The 22,884-nt window shown below is 39.3% G+C and overlaps 1 protein-coding gene across 3 annotated transcripts in view; it reads right to left on the bottom strand.

The window, feature by feature from the left end:
- The window catches only part of GLS (glutaminase), a 61,543-nt gene that overhangs the window by 6,538 nt on the left and 32,121 nt on the right, over positions 1–22,884 (bottom strand). For all 3 annotated transcript variants that reach the window (XM_086615666.1, XM_086615667.1, XM_086615668.1), the window contains 4 exons: positions 22,718–22,768; positions 20,110–20,286; positions 18,827–18,958; positions 17,558–17,650 (listed from right to left, as the gene is read on the bottom strand). In XM_086615666.1, the coding sequence (XP_086471792.1) occupies positions 17,558–17,650; positions 18,827–18,958; positions 20,110–20,286; positions 22,718–22,768 (453 nt within the window). The remainder of the gene's footprint in view (positions 1–17,557; positions 17,651–18,826; positions 18,959–20,109; positions 20,287–22,717; positions 22,769–22,884) is intronic.

Here is a 22,884-nt window from a genome sequence, read left to right as displayed (position 1 = left end):
CCTTCAAGTAGCAGGATTCAGATATGAAACCAATCACACAGGGACAGAGAAAACGCAGTAAAATCCACAGGCTGCCTCAGCATCTCGGGGAGCACGTGCCAGGCGCACAGCAAGTACGCTGCTGTCCCCCATTCTGCTGTAACACACGTTGTCGAAGGACTTCAGTGAGGGAGGGTAGTTTTTGTTTCATTTTTAATTTCTCAGGGTACCAACCTGAAAACCTAATGAAAAATAAGTTTATCTTCAGCACTAAGTTTCTTATGGCAAGCAGAATTCCAAACACATCTAATTGATCCGAAAGGCTTGACCTGTACGTAGGAACAGCCTGGGCGAAGTACTCGTAACAAAATCATCTTCCTAGTTGAGCTGCACACCCGAATCCAGCCCACGTGAGAAGACTTATTTTAAAGGTCTTTTAGTCTCATGATGGTTAATAGCAAATCCCCACACAAGACTGAGATGAAAATCTCTTCTAACACAGACCAGTTTAGAGGATTTTTTTTTCTAACGTAGGAGAGCAACATGCATATCAGTGCCCAGCTGTAATGCTACCAACAGAAGATCTCTCCAAACACTTCACAGAGAGCAAGCTGCTATTGTTATCGGCACCAGGATGGGAAACTGAGGCCCAGAGATGGAAACGAACTGCTATGGCCTTGTGGCGAGCGCAGAGTGACCCAGCGCCTTCTACCCACCGGCTCACATGCTTCGGCATTATTACAGAACAACCAAACCTCATGTAGGAACCAAACCCAAGCGGCTGGTCGCACCAGCTCCATGCTGTGTCCCTGCCCGCGTGCCCCTGTGGCTACGTGGCTGTTTGTCCTGCTCTGCTACTGCTGCAATGACCCTGGCGCAGCAGGACCAGCCTCTGCTCCGCACTCCGCTTGGGTCGGGAGAGAGGAGCCAAACATCTGTGCATGCAAAGAAAACAAATCCTTCAGGAAAAAAAAATAAAATTAATTTAGCTCAGAGCTGGATTAATTCCATGAGAAGCTCTTAGCTAAAAAGGTCACTGGATCTGGATTTTAATTTCCTACTGTGTCCTGCTTCCCGAGAACATCCCCCCGCCCCAAATTTATTTGAAAACATTACAGAATTTTGTCTAAAAAAAATATTACTTCCGAGTTTACTGTTTCTCCAGGTGGCTGAGGAATACAGTCAAGCCCAATAGTTTAAAACAGTGCTGCTAAATAAAGGCAATACAAACAAGGACAAACAAATAAACCACCTCCCTAATCTTTCCAGTGCTCGTTACATGATATTTAGGGACAATGCCACAGATTTGCCTTCGGAAAAGACATTCAAAATATTGGGGGGGGGAAGGTTGTCTGAATGCATATTGCTTTGCAAGAACTTTGCCATATCTGAACTTCACGATGCATCAGACCCAGTGTTCTGATAGACTTCTAAATACAACAAGGGGGGGAAAAAAAGAGATAGTAGAGCTGGCTGAGAAAAAACAGCCACCAGTCTCTTCTCTCAGGTTTCAGTTTTTGTGCTTAAAATGGGAATCCTGCTCTCCTGGCCAACTGGCCTGAAGAATAAATTTTTCAACGTTCCCCTGCACAGCACAGAGGCGCAGAGACAAATGGGGATACAAACTGCAGCTCTTGCAGCTCCAGATTTCCTTTACGACATGGAGCTGTCATGCTGACCTCAGGTCCTGATGCACTGGGATCTCAGAGCAGGCCCCAGATAAGCAAGACTCTTGGTGCCAGATACCCCACCATCCAACCTCCTGCCAAACGCTCCCAGCTGTAGGAGAGCTGCACTGTAATGGCAGTAACGTTCTGCAGCTCTTCACCAGTGCAGAACACACCAGAGCAATAAGACCAGCTTCTCTGGAGGCGTCTCCAAGGCACACTTCTCTGCACTGCTAAAACCTACTGATGCTGCAGCATGGTTGATCTGCACCTACGCTACGCTGGCCACCTTCCTCTGGCACCTGTGCCAACACCTGAGGACAACGCAGCTCCATTTCCCTATTTGTAGGAAAAGATGAGAGCACAAAGGGCTCCGTAATTTCTCCTACAGAGCCTCTCCTCATCCCACCACCCCTGTTTGGCAGCTAGGTCACACCAGCCATGGCTTGTGTGCCCGGCGCAGGTGCTGAGTGCCTCTTTCCGCCCCATGCCCATCGTCAATAGCACACGGTGGCTTCACTAATCCGGCTCAGCACTGGATTAACTCCGAAATTCAAAAAATAGATTTTTAAGCTGTCTAAGGTGAGCGTTTGTCTAGTGAACAAGGATTAATGCTTCATGCTGGGAAGAGACCAACTAGTATAGAGTCCTTCTGTTCTCCTTGACCTTTGCAAATGGCCAAGTACCGACAAATAAGGCGGGAGCAAAGAGTTTACATAAGCCAAGAGAGACCACACAAAGTAATAAAAGTTCCCAAACCAACAGAAATTTGACGTCACAGTAACATCATTCTGCTACTTTTCCTAAAGCTCATTGACTGATGAGGGTCATCCCAGTAGGCAGCAAAAAACAATCATTCCTCCTGCTCTCTGGAAACATTGCAGGTTTTTAGACGCTTATTTTATCAATGGGAAAAAATTCCTGAAATCTAAGAAGTCAATATAAATTCTGAAACAGCAGTGGTGACCTACAAAACCAAGAAAAAGTAGATCTAGAACATAAATTAAACCATTTAGTCATACAGTTTTTATAAACACTGAACATGTAATTCAACTATGCTGAAACATAGACTATAGATGACTTTCTCTCTGTATGTAAGGTTTCAAAATAAAACCTAAGAACAAAATAAAACAAACCTGCTCAAAATGGATTTTGAAGCTTCGACTTTGAAATTAAACCTAGAACGCAAGTAGTCCCTAAACGGACAAAAATAAACCAGGGATGAATCTCAGAGAGGAACACAGGTGTCTGCACATTCAGACATTAGACAGGACCACTTATTATAAAAAGTGACCATTTTTGTATTTACAATTAATTTGCAATAAACTGGAATCTGCTGCCCAGGGTCCGCTGACAAGGCTAGTGCTGGGGGAGAAAAAACTAAAAAAAAAATAAAACAACCCTCTGTTTAAGTCTAAAAGGGACAGCCACAGTTTTCCTTTAAAATACCATTCCTCAATATGAAGGTAAGCTGTATTTCGTAGGGAAAGTAATGTCAATCAAAAGTCAGTATCTTTGCAACTGGGCTTCTGCTTTGTTTCCCCTGAAATCAAGTGAAAGTTATTACCTAAGGGGAAGTAAAACATTTACTTTTAAAAGTAAAAACTAAGATGCACCGTAAACAAATATCCAACCACAACAATATGGGTTTGTCAAAAGCCCTGGAGTATTACTCTGTCCTCCCACTGAAGTTTTTACAGCTTCTAAACGAGCTTTTTTTTACTGCTCATTTAAAAATCTCAGTAACATCCAGCACATTTGAAGGACAAACTGGTATTCGGATGCCCGCAGCACTGGCACTGGAGAGAGCGCGTGTGCCAGCTCTCACGCAGAGATCTCCAAGCGCTGCTAAGCATTACCTCTGTGTCACTGCCGAGATGGGAGCACCTGTCCTTAGCCACGTGTCCCGCGGCAGCGCCAGCCGGGATACAGCTCCCAGCACCATGCTCTATTCACCTTGTTTCAGAGGGGCGTACGTGCATGGCTGGAGCTCCCACCCGAGCGAGGGCTGGCTCCAAAGAGGTCTCAGGATCTGCCCCTGAGCACTCCTAGGGATGCAGAGCCCATGAAGGAACTAAGCAACCTCTGGATTAAGCCACAAAATTAGCTTTTTCTACAGAAAGCTAACAGTTAAGTAAGAAGAGACAATTTCTCAAAATAACCTAGTGAAAATAAAAATCAGTCTTTCGGTACGAGTGAGAGTCACCAGCACAGCACACCTACCCCTACGGCAACCCAATGCCCACAGCCCCTGGCAGAGCCCCTCGCCCCCACTTTCAACGAACACGAGGCTCACGGAAAGTTCAGAAAGTGAGAACTCCTTGGGAAAGTCTTTGTTCCGTTATACCATATATAATCTCAGGATACAGGAATAAATCAACGCCTACACTTGCGCGTGTTAGCCACAGACAGAAATATTTGAATACACTAGCTGTTCCACAAAACTGTCGTTTCTTCTACATGACTTTTTCCACTCCCTCATCTCTTTTGCCTATATTCTGCATTACAGATCCTTCTTTCCTAAAGCAATTTGAAGAAAGTGCAAAAACAACTCGAGAACCTGCAAATATTTTACTCTTCTTTGTTTCACAACTAACACAGGAAACGAGATCGTGTCCATTTTTCCTCCAGTCCATTTTCTATTGTTTTTTTTTTCCCTCTAGATGGTGCAAGCTCCTCTCTGCCACTTGGGCCGGAGGATGACACCCACCTCCTTCAGTTTTATGAGCTGGGGGTGCAGCATTTATTTTTGGAGTCAAAGCTGCAACAGTTAACTTTCAAAGCTGCTACCACGGAGTTTATTTTTGGAGCCTCTCAGCTGGAATTAACTGGAATCGCCGCTTGCACAGCACATAGCTCGTGCTGTTGGTAGAAAACTAGCAGACTCATGAACCACTTATTTATTCCTCAGGAACCGCCTTACAGTTTTTAGCAGCCATGTTCAAACACAATTCGTGTACCTGCTGAAAGCTGCTTCTCGCATGAGTTACGTCCAGGCTGCAGGCACGCCAGGGGCTGTATTTTCACGTATACAAAGCCAAAGCAGCTTTAAACCAGCTGCAGAAACACCAGGCAAGCCGGCAAGTCAGTCAGTTTTTTACTCAGCTTGACAGAGGAGCTGCTCGGTCTCCCCTTGGCCATACTGGACGGCAACCCTGTACCAACAGCTCTGCATCTGGAATCACTTCAGATGAGTTAACTGCACTTACGACCGCAACGAAGACTGTTCCGGTGCTCTGTAACCTGCACACAGACCCTCGCTGCATCTGGATAGTTGAGCTGATTACACAGAAACACAAGGCACAAGTTATTTTAGGTAGCGTGACTGCTAATTCATGAATTTGTACTTTATTAAAAATGGTACAAACATGCTGGACAGCGTGGGGGTTTTGATCTTTAAATTATTGATCTGAATACAGATCAGCAGTCAGCAGCTGCTAAGAGGAGCTGGACATGCTATGATGGATGGATGTGCCTCTCACCCCAGCATCAGACTGCCCTCGGACCCAGGCAGAAGGAAAGTGGGAAAAGTTGAGACAGATTTGACTGCTAACAAACAGATCAATTCAACAGAAAAAAATATGCAATCCTGAGTCTTTTAATTTTTTTTTAAATTGTGTATCAAGTTAGTCAAAATCCTAGCATGCTTTTAAATGTCCTCTTTTCACAATTCAACTTTTAAAATTGTTTCAAATCCAAATCCAATCTTTTAGAAAAAAGCTGGTCATTTCTTCTTCTGAATTCATACATTTTTAAACTGGCAGGGGAACATTTGACAGAACAAGTCCGTGGTCCTAAAAGCATCCCTTTAAAAGTCCAAAAACAGAGCAAAGAGTTTTGACTGGGTTCAATTCAGACTCGGCAGTGCTAACACACAAATGAGCTCCTACCAGTAGCTCAATCTTAGTACCTGCCACAGAAGCTGTGCATGTAGATGAATATAAGAAACATTTAATTAAATCAAATATATACATTGAAGACTTCTCTTGACATCGGGGGAAAAAAAAAAATCATAAACCCCTTCCTTCAGCCTAAGAACAAATGTCAATCTCCTTTACTGAGTAATGTACAGGCTAAAGTCGCCAAAGGACAATGGAGGTGATGGCTGAGCAGAGACGGTTTCTCCCTCCGCTCATCTGCTAGTTTCAAATGGATTTCTACCATTCACATTCTCTTCATATTTAAAACTTCTAGAGATAGTCCAAAGTACTAGAGTATGCCTACCTGAAATCGCAAATAATTAGATAATCAAGATTGGATTTTACAGTCAACTGATCTTCTTCGCCCATCGCTGCCCAAAATTATGTTTTTCATCACAATACTCTAATCTAGGTATTTAAAAGCATCTAGAAACGATACTTGCTACAAGCTAGCACAATACCATAACTCTTTGTCCATCTCTTCTCCTGTTACCATACTATTTTGCCTAAGATTTTATAAGCTAACAAGGACACAGGAAGCAGTACTTGGGAGCAGGTTACCTTTTCTTCTGATCACATTTGCAGCTACGAAAGATGGACTAAACCAGAATTTACCTCTTCCAATCCCAACCTCTTGCTCATGAGATGATCATCAAGTGGACACACAGTTCTGGAAAGAGTCTGTCTCACTGCTATTCCTCAAAACAACATCTCTCTACCTGTGAAAAGGCTAATTCATCTTCAATACTAACAGGCAGGAGGAGGCGTTAAAAGAGTTTTAAAAAAAAATCCTTTAATGCATATGGAAAAAAAGCAAGAGTCATAGACAGGACTGAGCTCAGTTCTACAACTAATTCAGCCACTCTATGCTCAGATTATTGAATGTCATTCTTCAATTTTTAAATGATAAGTGAGATTTAACACTAAAAATTAAATTTAAAATACTATATATTTCCAATACACTTTGTGAATCCATAGTAGTAGTCTACTTCATTCTTTCTTTGTCTTTGCTGAAATGCCTGAAAGACAGTAACAATGGCACTGGTTGAACTGCCCTGGAAGACAGCAAGCTACAAGAGCAGACATCTTGTTTCATGACAACAAACACTGTGACTTTGCAATGACTTATTATTTACAGTTCTGGCTATTGATAAATTTTAAAGTATTAGTAGACTGATTCTGTCTGAGTTTCAGGTAAGACTATTTAATTAAAATGAATTAAGAGTTAAATAACTTAACAAAATGTTTACTAGGTTAAGCGAAACATCGACTTACCTTCAGTAACTGAGATTCTTTCAGAAAGACCATGCCCATCTATTCTGCTCCTGAGATGTGTAAACACAACAGGGTGAGCCGAGGCTGTTTTGGCCAGCCACGAATCTCGACTTCCACCACTGCCTCCCCCAATGGAGGCAGAAGAATCAACCCTTCACCAACACTGACTCCAGAACTTGAGCTCCAGAGGTGAAGAGCAGGTCACATAAACTGAAGTTTACTTGAATCCCTGCATACAAGCCTCTCCCCCCTGAGCCAGGGCATTCAAACTCATTTTTAATCTAGAAAAGAGTACCTAGTATCCTAAGAACATCCAGGGTGCATGGATAGGGCAGTTTCTCCTTTCTTGTACCATCATTAGGGGCAAGAGGTGCTCAACATGACAGTGGGAAAAGTTGTGGGAGGAGCAGTGCATGACTGGTGGTGTCTTTCCCCTTCTAGCAGATAAAACCATCATTAAAGATGGACTGGTTCAAGGAGTACACAGTAAAAAAGAGCACACCAGTCAGAGCTCAAGATTCAGAGCCATCAACTCCATCAATATTAGAATACAAGATCCCAGGAACAGAAACTTCTCTAGCTGGAAGATAATTCCTGCAAAAAGGCCTCAAGATTCCCTTATACATAACTATGGTGCCTACTCTTAAGAAGAAGTATTAGGATGGACACAGCCAATATCGTTCTGTCATAGATACCCCTGAACAACTCTCAGATGATCCTAAAGTTTTCAACACAGGAGGCCTTTAGTAACTAATGCTGAAGTGTGACCAGGGCTTAGATGATGGTAATGATGTAGTGACTAGAGAGCTTCCCTCCTCATGCACATGCGTGCTTGGACAAATCGACGGCTCTGGTAGAAGAGTAGCTAATCTCAAGTGCTACTCACTAACAATTAATCACAGAGTCTTATGCTTTGTTTCATACCCATGACCTTTGTTTTGGTGAGGATTATGCTGATTTCAAAAGGTAAAAGTCCTGGGAAGAGGAGAGAAACCTGAGCACCAAAACTGCCTTGACCAGATTAAAATGAGCATGGCTGTGCTTGGTTCCACCTGCTGTTTCTGATTTCCTCTGGTATGAATGAATTAACACACTTTTCGCTTTTGCAGACAACAGAATTAAGTATATCACTGACAAAACTCCAAAAATGTGAAGCAATAAAATTTATTGTCTTCCACTAGACTTAAGACCTAAATTTGGTTTATTCTACATACTTAAAGGGCCTTCGAAAAAACCCTTTCGTGGACATTCACACACTCATAAATTGTGACAGCAAACAGAAATTTTTGCAGGCCTAATAAGAAAAAGCAAATTAGAATAACTGCAATGAATCGGGCAATTCTAGAGAACTGCAACTTAATAGAAAAATTCGACCTGGCTCCTGTCCTGATGGCAAAAGACACTACTGCTGACTTGCTTGCCACGAGAGGAATGACCAAAGCATAGTAGGGAGAGAAATTACTCCAACAAAAAGTTTACTAGACCGAGTGAAACACTTAAGGCATAAAGAGGCATAGATACTTTCATTCTTCACACCAGAAGATGAAGAGGAGGCACATTTTCTGCTTTAGATGGTACACATTTGCCATCAGTATTTTGAATGGAAATACCTGAATCTTGCTGCCATGTCCAAAGCATCAAAGTTATGTAGAAGAAAATGAATGACCCTCTCAAAGGTTTTAACTTCCTCTGCTGTCATTAAAGTTTTTCAGCGTTTCTTAGCAGTAATGTTTTGCTAGTGAATTATGACTGGAAATTCCAAAACAGTAAAATAGTAATTCTTGTAGAAAACTATTGCAGGAATCTTAGGGTCGTCATCACCCCATGACACAGATTTTGGTATTCCTGCACAGTCTTTTCATAGGTTAAACCCTGCAAACACTACTGCAACAAAGAGCATACAGCGTACATACAGAAATCTTAACAAGGGGAATGAACGCTGACCAGTTGACCAAAAAAAAAAAAAAAAAAAAGAGGCTTTGAAGTAGTGGATACAGACATTACTAACACTGCAAGATTTGTATCACTGAAATTGATCAATTGATCCCAAAGGCCTGGGATCAATGACAGGCACACAAATAAAGCAGAATGCTGATGGGTGCTTTAGTGGCGCTGGCTGTATTAAGCAGACAGGACAAAAGAACGTCTGCCTTTCCAAGGACCTATTGACTATGACTGATACCCAACACAACCGAGTAATGCTCCCACTTTCCCCGTAGAGCAATGCTTTCGCTTTGCTTTCTGGGTTGTAGGTTCTTCACAACGTATGGACAACAGTTCACTCCTAACTACAGGACGTGGAGCAGGAATTATTCCCAAAATAAAGGAGGCTGTTCTCAAAAGATATTTAGTGAAGCTTTACAAGCAAGAGACTGACTACACTCTACAGGCTGAAAGCACAACAGGAAATCTCACCAGAAGTTTCCACTCTGCTCTCGTTGGGAGGATTGTTTCTACACTGTTAGGAACAAGTTTCTAGAAACCTTCTTCTAATTTTTCCACTATTTATTCAGTACCTGCTTTTCTTGTACTGGAAATATTTATCAACTTAAACAGACCTTCCGCCTTCATGGTTTTATCTCCAAATCCCAGGAACTGTCATTCCCCATCAGCCTTTGATAGATGAGGCAAAACGTGCTCAGCTGTTTTAGCCTCTTCTCCTATGACTGCTTCTCCATTTCCTCAATCATAATTCTTAATCCTTTTCTGCAACGGCATGGGTGCCTTTTTTTTTTTTTTTAACACATTTGATCAGAACAGTTTATTCTCAGACTGAGATTACATTTCAATTAGTCATCTTGAAACAATTCCAGGTTGGAGCAGTTTAAAAGACAAGTCCTTTAAAAGAAGTGTGAAATGCACTTACCATACAGAAAGCCAAAGCTACATATACAACCAAAACTAGGTCTACGAGTCCAAAAAAAATTGATATTGAATGAGCAATTCCTGAACAAACAATAAAGTTGCTTGCCTCAAGGAAAAAGCTGGGCTAGTGAATGACATCAACAGGAAGCAAGTAACATTATCTCTTCCTATCACTCCACTTGTGTTCTCAGTTTATTGTTTTGATAACAAGTGCTCTGATCACAAGGAGTCCTAATAGTAACATGCTGTCCCTCAGCAAGTAACATACTTTCATGTTTGCATTTAGCCTGTTATGCTTTAATAGAAAAATAAAGGGAATACGGAGTTTTAAAATCCTTAAATCACTTTATTTTCAATGATATAATTAAGAAAAAAACTTGGGATCCAGCAGGAAATCACAGCAGGAGGTGAACATGTTAGTTACTGCTGACCAAAAGCCATTTTTACCCATGCCATTTCTAGGACTCCCTAAAGGCCAGCAGATGCCCACATGATGGTAAGCTCACCATGCTCAGCAAAAAGTCACCATCACAAGCTGCAGAAAGGGAAAATTTCTACTGGAGGTCAAGAGAAAATTCTTCACGATGTAAGTGGTAAAGCACTTGAATAAGTCACCCAGTGAGGTTACAGAAACCACATCCTTGGAGGTTTTCAACACTTGACCGGCAAAGTCCCTGAGCAACATAACTTAACTGATGCTAGATCCTGCTTTGAGCAGGAAGTTGGACCAGATGATGTCCAGACATCCCTTCCAAGCTCCACGACCTTATGCTTTCATTCTTAGGTTGCTTACTAGAATCTCCTGCACTTCATACAAATGGGTTATGATGTTCGCACCCAGCTAAGTAAAATTGACCTGAATTAAGGAAAGATACAGTTATGATAATAAATTCCCAATTTACAGTGTGCACAAGAATTCTGTAATAACACATGAATCCTTCAAATTCTGTACACCAGCTGTTTGGCAACTCAAGTGAAAAGCCTACTTAACAACAGCACTTAGATATTAAAGAACTTTCCAAAGAAAATAACAGATATTTGTTGACTATATTTTCAAAACAATTACTTTAAATTTGCAGAACATTCAACAATGTAATAAATAAGAATGAAATTCAAGCAATATCACCGAAAAATCATGATGCCAAACAGATTAATAGAAGTGCAAAAATGGGGTGGGGGTGAAAGTCAGTCTTTATTCCAAGTCTGACCAAACGATAATGAAGTTCATGTATACTGATCTCTAGCAGAAGTATTACCAACTGCCCACAATTCACAAAATAATAGTGCTACTTAACCAGAGAAAGTCTGCTGTAATCGATCAGATAAAGGCGTCAGAAGAAATCTGCAAAGAAGATATGCAGAAGACAGTTTTTGCCTTCCGCAAGCATAACCGGTACCGGGAAAGCACACGGACGACACTACAGAAGGCACAACTAGGTGCCAGCTAGGTCAAAATCAGAGCAAAGCAGCAGCTAAAACAGGAAGCGTCACCTTAGAACAGCTGTGCTCCCCCGCACGCCCACTGCGTAAATGAAATGCATGAAAGTACGGCTGGCTGGAACATTTTTGAGGGTAGAAAAGCATTCTGAAATTGTTTCCTTTGTCCTTCTTTCAACCCTGTTTCCTCATCAGCCTTAGTGCTGAGGTGCCAACGTCTCTATTATTCTCCCAACATGCAAACGTGCCTGTCTTTGCCTTTTTAAAAATTCGCATGGTCCAGTTATCTCCAACACCCTCGCTATAGATCTTACACCCATGTCACCTTCATTACCTAAATTAAATTCTGTTTAAACTACTTAAACTGTTGGGGGAAAAAAAAACCCAAAACTTGGCACCACCACACTTCTGCCAGCCTGAACTCTATTGTAGGGCTTTATTTAGTTAAAGCATAGCTCCAGTTGTAACCCTTACGTAAGGCCTGCTACGCAGAGCGGAAAGTACGTGCATTTTCAGAAAGAACTGAGCTCTGTGTAGATCTCTGCCACTCTTACGTCCTGCAAAAGCTTTCAAATGCTAAGCGTTCAAATGGCATCAAAAGTCTGCATAAAGCAGTATTAGAAGCCAATAATTAACTTCTACTTGCATGAAAAGCACAAGGAAACAGGACGTTTGTTTTGCACACAATATTCTCTAGAAGGAGCAAACGGTAAATCAGAAACCACGCTTGGTTCAAAGTAGGTAGCTTAATAATTTAGACTGCAATGAACTATTCAACATACCAGGGCCTAAATTCCTGAAAGAAAACGTGGCTGTGCATGACCCATCCTTTAAAAGCATGTCATTACGCACGCTACTTAGTCATGCGTTTTCTAGACAGGACAAGAAGTGTGGAACAGACAAGATAACTAGCATAAAAAATAATAACTAAGTTTTACTCAGATAGCTACCTGATTTAAAGCCTCTTGCCATCCCTGCAACTTTTGTGACACTCCATTTCCGCAAAGAGACTCTGCACTCAAGATCAATTATTAGATGCTCTTAGTTACCCCAATAAGAACTCCGCTGAAAAATATCTATTCTTCTTTCACTGGAATAACTGCTCCTGAACATCCATCAGAAAACTACAGAAATATTTAAATAAAATAGTGAAAGCCTACAAACAATGTTCAAGATACTAAAACGTTTTGTCTAAATTATGAAGCTCCTAATTAACTACTTTGCTCACAGCTAACTACTCTGCATCAATGACATGTATGTATCAAGACCCAGAGAAATAAGGACAATGAAAAAACAACGTACTCTATCCCCCCTCCCGCCCCACCCTCTTCTGACTCTGTTGCCTTTTTATTTCTCTATCCACCCACTGGTCTTCGGACACAAATGCCAAATGGAAAATAAATAAAAGAGCCAAAATAATTCTACAGTAAATCACCTGTGGTTCTCTCTTTGTATCTATTAGTTTTCTACCTTTCCTCACCTTTATGACGTTTATGACATTTAGAGATTAAACTCTTTTGATATGTGATATTTTATGTACAATGAACATACAGCTAGTTTTAAAAAACATAGTACAAGTAACTACAGTTTACAAATCGATCTACAGAAAAGCTAAATTAATAGTTATGGCCATCCTCAGTATGGGCATGTCTCTGGTGACAAAATCTTGCCTCAGAATCATCGTGTTATAAATACATCCACTATTTAGTATCTTGAATAAATTTTCATGAGGAAAAAAAACAGTAAGCCTGTGACAAAGGGCAAGTGCTCTGTCAGGAACCCGGATCCAACTAACTGTTGCTTAGACCCCACTGTTGCTGCTACAAGGATGTGGGTTTTGGACCACCTTCCTTGCTATGCGTGATTTATGACAAGCTGTATTTTACACTTCAGGATCAACAGTTACTACCCTGGCACTGGCACCATTAACCACACATTTTCCAAGTGACTAAAATTAGTATCTTTAGAACCACACAAATGCACAGTGACGTTAATAACCTACTGCACCATGACGTTTTTACTAGAAAAGTCATGCTGAGAAAGTTTTGCTACTTTGGATTTTTGCTTTCAGCTTTCCAAGATAACAGTTCAAAGAGAAAAATAATTAGATTATTGTACAAAATCTTTAAGAAATTTTGGAAAGGTTTTCAATGACTGGTTTAACTAAATCTGCTTATTCCACCTACTTTTCCAGAACTTTATCTTTTTTGGAAGGGAGTGCTTGCTATCTCACTTCAGTCTCAAAAACATGTTTGAGCAAATCTGTTCTCCATTGAGAGAAAAAAAAATACAATAAAAATCAGCTTAAAATAAATTTATTAAACAATACAAAAATAAGCATGCTGGAAATCAAGATACATAAATAACATACAATGCAAATGAAAAATGGAAAACGAGACAGGTAACTTAACAACTGAGCCAAAAAGTACAACACAAATGCTAAAATAAAATTTTGAAAAGCATTTACATTTCTAATGAAATGTTAATGATGCCAACAAAGAAAAACAAACAAACAGCTAAAATGCTTGAATATCAAGAATTGCTATGACTGTAGCACAGGTGAACACTAAAACCGTTGCAGACGTCGAACACTCAATGACTAGCCTCTATCACCGCGTTCTGTCGGACCCGCTCACCAAACGGAACGCGGGCACGGGTAAATCGTCACGGCAGACCTACCTCTGGTCCCAGCTACCTATGTGCCGCCCTGCCGTGAACAAGAGCCATCTGTTCTGTACACAGACATGGCAGGCCAGAACAAGAAACAGTGAACGGAGGCAAGTTACAAAATAATTGGTCCTAAGGAGTCTCCTCCTAACTAGAGGCTGGCTTAAATTCTGAGACAGGCTTCAAAAAAGCACATATTACAGAACTGTAATATATATATATATCTCTCTAAAGTAAAGATTGTGTAAGCTGTACCCTAAATAGTCTTATCATGCATATTAAAGATCTAATAGTTTCCTTAATTTTATATTATTTCCCATGCAGGACTTGCCTCTACCACAAATTTTGTATGCAACCGACAAACATAAATACAGTGAAGACTCTTATTTTCAAGCTGAAACCCAGATGGAACAATTTTCCATCTTCAACCACGTTTTTAGAATTAGCTTCAAATAGTCTAAAAATCAAAAAAAATAACGTGTGTAGAATTAGATCAAGCAAATCCTGCATCATGTATTTTCCTTTTTTAATTAAATGAGTAATTTAACAAGCAACATCATCACTGTAAAGACCTTTCATTAGCAGCACAGATGCGTTATGCTCCCCCTTGCAACTGAGGGTATTTCAGGTAGAGACGTAGTTTTGCAGGACCTGAATACTCGTTATGTCTCTGCAACTACTAGTTTCCTGTAAAATCCTCAAACAGGCGAGACATTTTTTATAATTCAAGACTTTGCCTTTACTTATTTTACTTTGTTTCCAAGATCAGCACTGACAAACCTAACCTTACCATCAGGGATAAGACTGTAAAACAGCTATGATTCAGCAATTTATGACTGACATTTATTAATGACATCTGCACCACAGATTTACCTCTTCATCCCAATAGGACTTCAAATTCACTGAAAATTGATGTTCTGTCTTGTTTTGCTTAAACATTTTAATCCTAGGCTTCAAAGACAGGAAGCCCATCCTTTTACAATGCACTGTGAGATGAAGATTATTCAGGGTTTAGTCAGAGCTTACTCAAACGTTTGTGCAAAACAACCAATGCCTACACAGAGTGATTAAGAACAGCTTGCTTTCTCAGAGAACATCGGTTTTGCTTCATGCATCTTCCTGAATTCACAAACACCCAGAAGGGTCAAAAAAGGGGCAGGAAAAACCTAACTCTCCCCTTATGCAGAACTCCATATGAATGCACTTTGGAGTTTTAGATAAACTGAAAAGGGAGGACTGGGGGAGGAGGCAGGGAGAAGGGTGTAGGTGTTCCTAGGGAATTATCTGTCATCATCTCAAAATATTTAACGAGCAAATACCATTTATCATTATTGGGACAAGTTTTCTGCAGTTTTATAAACCAAGACTCTGCATGATGTGTATACCAAATTATCTGCAAACTTATAAAGGGGAAAACTTTATATAGAGATTTTTTTTTAAGGTTTTCAGCATCATTAAGAATCTAATAGCTAAAAGCATCGAGAATTTAGCAAGTGTGCGCCCTCTGTCCAGCATTGCCTATTCAGCCTAGTCGAAGCTTAGAGACACCATTTCAAGCTATACCCTACTCAACATACTCAATATTATCAAATTATGCAGATAAACAGATGCAGTTGCCTGTAGAAGAATGCAAATCCTATTCCTTAGCAAGCTGACAGAGGTGCAAACTTGCTACCATTTTAAAAAGTAGCAATTGACAGCTTTTTAAAAATTTGCCCCTGTGCAAGTAAGCGAAACCTCTGATCGCATACATGAACATGTGCACACATCGCCATTTGAAAATTAAGTTAATTGCAAACAGTTTTAATAACATCTACCTATCTGCTTTGCTGTGAATGTATTTCCTGGTCCCTGCTCGGCTGGTTACAGCTCTAAAACCAAGATTGCTTACATTCCTCTCTGGGGTGGAGCACGGCATTATTAATAAGGCAGACTTCTGAGTCATGGCTACCAGCTGGCACCAGCTAGCAAGACACTCAAAATCATTTGGTAAGAAACCTTTCTGCTGCATTAGTTAACTTGCACACAAGGCAGTTTTGTTTCGGGTTTTTTTTTTTACCCCTCCCCCTTCTGCCAGTCCTCCTCAGCCATTTTTGCTCTTTTTATTTAAACGTTAGCATTAACAATTATTAAAGGTCTGATAAAAAAAATAAAATATAATCTTCACTAGCACAGCATATCCAAGGGATCCGTTTCTGTTCCAAGCAATTTGAAAGCTCATATTAAAGAAGAGAGGATACAGTAATAACATGACTCAGAACCCATCTCCACTTAATACACAATTATTTAGAGATTCATGAATTTGTTGTATTTTGCTGATACTACTTTACATTTTCCTTAGAATTCTTCTGTCTTTTCATGCTGACCCTGATCAGAGGACACATAGCAAGTTTTTGCTTAGCTCTAAATTAATTTACTTAAAATTCTCAGATATAAACAAAAATAGATATACACAAAAGAGGTATATCTTCGAAAACATTCGGATTTACCTTTTTCTTTTCTTTTTTTTTTAAAAGTAAATGTTTTAAGTAACTAGAAAAGTCAGTTAACAGTTTTGGGTTTTGTCATATGCATGTGTTTTTTCGCCCCCACCTTAAACTTTGACAGTCTTTTTGGTATAACATACAGAATTTACAAAAAATGTATATATAAATGAAACACCAGGCAAACAATATTCAAATCCAAGTTAAATCTAGAGATGCTTGAGAGTTTTTAAAATGAAGAATTTAATGAAACTAGAACCCATTTAGTTTTGGTCTCCCCGACCTTCCATTCTATACACTACGGTTCTGGAGATGTCCTCGTTTGATTCAGGTGACACTTTTTTCCATACTGTTTCTTTTAAAGCAAGTTCTTGCTGGAGATTCTCATAGTCCATTGGTCCAAAGGAATGCTAGTTGTTCAAGCAACATACATTATTTATTAGTGTGTTTGAAGGAAAAAAAAAAAATCCATACTTGCAGTCAATGCTAACAGACTCAAGTTTTTCACCTCTCCACATAAACTGTCATTTTCTCTTTTCCAGTTATAAAAAAATTCAAATTCCAAATTGGGTGTTTTCTAGACGTATACATGCAAATAGAAGCACTTTAAAAATTATTCTACTGTTTCTTCTCCTATTGAAATCTTCACGCCTTAGTTAGAACATTAATGGTAATAAAAGCAAAGAGGTTTTCCTTATCTCAAGCATCCTCACACTTTTCTCTTTTGTACATGTAGCTGGATTGGATTCAGTTCATTCCCTGAGATTGTTTCTACCACTTCCTTAGTAACAGGCACTTGTCTACCGCAATGTAACACCTGAATTCACTGCCTGTGCAGCTCTCAGCAAGCCACGCGGTCTCAAAAGGTGTCACTGCGAAAAAAATGCTAAACATACATCTCATGCGTCGCAGCACAGAACAGAAAGGCTGAGCCCGCCAGCTGGTCAAATCTTTATTAAGGGCAACCAGAACAGTCTAACTCCTTGCAACTTTTATCAGATACCATATACTTACTGTAGCAAGAGAGATGAACTGCATGAAATGGAGTTACAAATCTAATATGAAATTCTACTATGCAAAACCCTGTGAGAGCGTGGCCCACCCAGGTTAAGTGTCCACTTAATAACATAAACTAACTAGTTTATCTGAAAGCTTTGATGCAATACATGTCATTGAGCAGTTCTGCATTTACAGAAGAGCTTTCCACTTGCCATCTGATATCTACAAACCATACTCACTAACACACACACACGTATTAACTTACCCGCTGATCACCACCTTCTCTGCGAGGATCAAGCTTTTTTGCAAAGTGTCTCAAATTATCGTAGTTATGGAAATTGCACAAAGAAACCAGATCCTGCAAGTGTTTATAGAGACCACACATTATTATTTGCATGTGATAGTCAAATGCACATGAGATTATAATACTACTACCACTTATGTTTTACATCATACCCTAGCAACTTAAACCAGTCACAGGAGAAGCTTATTTAATAAATTAGTCTCAATGTCTGTAAGGCCTTTCGAACACAATACAGTGATACGATTAAGTTCTAATAACACCTTTAAACTCCTTTTTAAGGAAATACAAAACAAGTAGCAATTTGCAAAACATCTATTTATCTTCAGCTGTATCAAACACTTCAGGAAGAGGAAGAATAGTCTGGGCTGGTTTAGTACATCAAACTTAAAAATTCAATCAGAAAGGATGAAACAAGAAAATATATGACAATTGATTTGAATTCAGTTTGAATTCTAACATGAAAGATTATATAATTACAGAACTTTGCTAACTTTGCTATGCTGTTGTGTATTTAAAAGTGAGTGTTATATTAGTGTTACTTGTCTGCCATAATCATCTATCATCTTTTAGGTCTTCTTCTAACAGAATAAGCACAGTAAAACCTTCACCTACCTACTGTTCTATCATGCTTTATTTAAATGATCAAGTACACATGAACTTCAAAGTATTAAACTAGAATTAGTAACTTCTTAGTGCTCTTAATTTGCAGCTGTACAGACGCTAGATAAATAGAAGTATGAAAAGTTTTAACTGCTGCTCATCCACAAAAACTGTTTAAAAAATACGTGAGAATAGCAACATTTTATGAGAATCATCTTTTATTGTAATGAAAGAAGAGTTGCATTTCCAAAGTTTTGAAAATGCTTTACTTTATGACCGGAGAGGAAAAGCAGCCTATAAATAAAGCTCTACAGCTTCTAATGCAGGATACAGAAGACCAGCTCCTTCATTACTTCATGAAGTGCTCCTTTTCAAAGCTTTTTCACCATAAATTTATCCAGTGGTTTTGGCATTTTATATTCTAAATGCTCACTGAATTAGAGTCATTATTACTGAAATGCAAATGGCTTTTCTTGGACTTTCACCCTTAGATCAGATGAATCTTGCTATGTATGGAAGAGTAAAAAGTCACTATTGAGTTCAGTCAGATCTCAGCGATATCAACTGAAGCTCAGTAAGCATCAGTTGCAAAAGAAAAAGAAACAAGCACTAAAAGTCAATGGTGCTTACATGACAAAAGTGAATTCCTTTAACACTGTTGCCCATCTTGTCCAAAGCAGGCGACCAGCACATCAAGCCCATGACATTAGGAACAACCAGAAGAATCCCACCAGCAACTCCAGATTTTGCAGGAAGACCAACCTATAGAAAAATTGAATAGTTAACTGTCCTCTGCAAACATTCTTCACTATGGTAACATGATGCATTAGCATTTTACTGAAGATTATTATGCAGCATTTATAAAATGTAGATCGAAAGTCATTTAAGCTGGGAAATCATTACTGCTTTTTAGAAAGGCGATAACCTGAAGCACAGTTTGTAGCAATCCAAGGTACGCGATCATAAAAGTTGTTTGCTCTTAGTAACAAAGAGAGACAGTAATACAGTGAAAAAGATAATTCCAATCTACTATAAAAGAAGCAATTATGACTAAGCAGTAGTACACAAGCGTATGTGTCACAAACAGTTTGCAACAAGGGAGTAGTACAAAGCTATATATATTAAAAAAACCTTGAAACAGGAAAAGGTAAAAAACAAAAACCCACGAAAACGGAAAAGTCCGCACATAAAGCCATACACTAACCTACTTATTTACAATCTGGATAAAGCTACTGCTTTTTCCCCAATAGGAACTAACATGTCACATATCCCCACAGCTCAGTAATCAATAACTTTTAGGTCACACCAAGCATCATAATCGATTTTACATGTACGCAACAAGGAAAAACTAAAACCACCCAAAACCAAGTGCTGAAAACACAAATAAGATGCAGTGCATATTGAAACACTTGCACATAAGAAGCATACTGCTGAAAAATAGAAGCATGGTACATATGCTGTGTATGACAGGTGCTTTTACAACTCACAAGAACAATTCATGACACAGCCTGAGTCGGTGAAGAAAAAGCGACTGTCTGCAAAGGCTTACTGCTATCCTTTACTCCCATACAGCAGGATTTCTTCAGTTATGCTGCTTCCAGTTACGTCTCCATCAATCACCTGTTTCTCTCATGAACAGCCTCTCTTAAAGGACAGTATTTATGTCTCAGCGTGAAAAGGATTCCCACATGTGAAGTGGCAGAGAACAGTAACGACTATTACAAGGTATGGTGTACTAGTCACGTCGTGAGTCCTAGGTGACATTTCCCCACACCGTTTGTTCAGTTTCTAAAGAATTTATGTAACACTCCCTCCCATATTCCAGAAGCAGGCAAGCCAGCCTGGAACATGGAAACCAACAGCACGGATTAATCTTCCTGGTCGTTATAACTAATATCTGAAAAGCTACTTACATGGAAGGCAAACTGCCCTGAGAAGTCATACATGCCACAAGAATGCATTAAACTCAAGGTATTCCGGACTGCTTCAGGACTCAGTACTCTTTCCCCAGTGATCGGGCAAAAGCCACCATTAGCCAGAGTTGCTGCCATCACGCTTGCCGATTCACACGTTACTTCTATTGAGCAAAGCTTATGAAAAAGAAATTGAGATTATAAGAACTGATAGTTCTAACACAACACGACCAACTAGAGCAGGATCAACAATACGTCTCTATAGAAATAACATTTCATAAAATAACCTGTAGCACAACATTTGTTACTGGTGACACTAGCAGCATCAACTAATACGGTCTAAATCTTTCTACTATAAAGATCCCAGCAACAGTGTTTACAAGCCCTCTTAATAGTTTGGACAGTATTTACACTGGTTAGTGTCTCCACTTGATTCCTCCCCCCGCCCCCCCTTAACGTTCCTTTGAGAGGAAGAGGTGTGGTAAACAGTCTTAGTATTTTGCATCTGCTTAAAGGGCAAAGCCACAGAATGACTGGGTTTTTTTTTTCAATTTGACTTTGTTTTGTGTGGCTTTTTTTTCAGCCTTAGAAGACCACACACATCCATTAAAAGTACATCTTAAAGCTGCAAACTCTGGCACATGCAAGTCTTAACGCCAGCACTTCCTGCTGAGGCAGCCTCATTTCACCCTTCCCTCACATTTGCTTTTTGATATATTAATGATACGACCACACGATAGTTTCTCCCAGGATCCCTGCTTCAGTACAGACTATACATACTTTGGTGACACATCAGGAAATGTGATATGATGCCATCACCTGATGCTGCCTCATTTCTGCAGAAACCAAAAGATAAGCTGGTTTCAACCTGAAGCTGAAATGCTACTCTGAAAAGTAAACAAACTACTGCTTGTATTCTTGCTTTTGCCAAACAGTCATTACATGATACTTCATGAAGTTACCTAAGCCATGAGTAGTTACTACCTGGAATTCTTATTTTCCGGGTGCCAAACTCAATACATCCTAGTCCAATCAACTGGAGTTGCAAATCAAGAGATTGTCAGAGACGCATCTAAAATAGCAACTGTGTTTTAAACATATGAAGTATTACATAATATCACCTACTTTGAAAAAAGAAAAGTGTTTCTAGGTTCTCAGTTTAAGCACCTGCGTTTTGTCCCTCCGTTCTCTAAAATGAGAATAATCCATTCTCGCTTTACGGAAACAATAGGAAAATAGGTTTATTCCTGTTCAGAACGTTCCTAATTACACAAGGGAGGAAGGAGCATTACAGAAAACCCAAAGAAAAGGAATAACTAGCCTTTTACGTAGAATCGGAGTAGGGTGTTGGAAAGTAAGCGTTGTACAGTGAGAAGAAAAGAAAACAGAATTGCCACTCGTGTACAAGCCATCCTTTCTCTCAGTAGGGAGTGAAAAGGGGATTTTGCAAGGAAAAAAAAAAAGAATGACATGCAGTTGTGAAATTAGAGATCGTAATGCATGAAAATGAGGCCAAATTAAAATCCATCAGAAAAGTTAGTTTTGGCATTTCTTAACTTATGAATAGCTTTTCACTCGGAAGCATATCAGGACTGGAGGCAGTGGGATAGGAAGTATTTAAAAAGCATGTTTAAAGAGTAACTACAACCACATTATCGGTTTTGTTCTGTAACAACGGAAGTTCAGAATAAGGTATTAGCTTGTACCTAGTTTCCAACTCAACAGGAGGTCAACCAAGGCTAATCACATATACCATACGCCACAAACACTCATTCAATTTAAAGATTAGAGCAGGTGCATGCCAATACAAAAAACTCAGATAAAATTTGCATTTTAAAAAACATTGTTTGTAATTTGCATAAGTAAGAGCAAGTCTCATGAATCAAGAACAGATTCATTTTGAGAACTAAACTCTGGAATTTATTTTTTTTCAAAAACTATCCCAGACTGACTGACTCAGTAACACAACGTGAACTGCCTCTCGAGAACTACGCGCTGCAGAGCTGACTGAGTTGTGAACGTTTCAACATTACGAGAGCCTTACTGAGGAAATACTTCACACTTGCCAAGTTCTCATTTTGGGGCAGTTGCAAATAACTTGCTGAAAGTGAAAAAGAAAAAAAAAATGGAGGGAGAACATATATGGCTAGATTCTTTGCTTTACTCATAAGCACTGAATTAAACAAAAAGGAGGAAATATTTGTATTATTTCATTTATAACACTACGCTTACAATAGAGCATGTATATACTATTTCAGTTACACACGGAGTTTAAAGTACTTCACAGTATAATAAAGAGCAGCAGCCCAAAGCTGCTGAAATATTTTGTCAAACTCACGGAACACAAGACATTTTCAGCTTTTAACTACTAGTATTTTAAATACTATTGCTAGTTTGCATTATCAATAAAGACACTTAAGCATATCACCTAAACAAAAGCAAGTCTGGATACATCAAACATACATCATTCATTTCCAAACAGTTTAACAGAAGCTGACAAGTTTAACTATAAGCCATTAAAACCTTCATATCTACAAACAAATCAGTTTATACTGCTTCTAATAGTAATTCTAAGCCTATAATGAGTCTCAATTTTTAAGTCAGTTACCTGAAAATAGAAGTCTAGTATTGCAACCATATCCGTGCCTTCAGGAAAGCACTGAGGAAGAAAAATTAAGATAGCCTTTAGGTAAAACTATGATTTTTATTTTTTTCCTTAAATATTGCTTTTAGAGAGACATAAATTAAGCTATATTCTTGTCAGCATATTAGGCA

Source organism: Tauraco erythrolophus, chromosome 8 (assembly GCF_009769465.1).
Source record: "Tauraco erythrolophus isolate bTauEry1 chromosome 8, bTauEry1.pri, whole genome shotgun sequence".
Taxonomy (NCBI): Eukaryota; Metazoa; Chordata; class Aves; order Musophagiformes; family Musophagidae; genus Tauraco; species Tauraco erythrolophus.
Note: the sequence above shows the minus strand (reverse complement) of the source record. Positions and strands in the feature narration are given on the sequence as shown.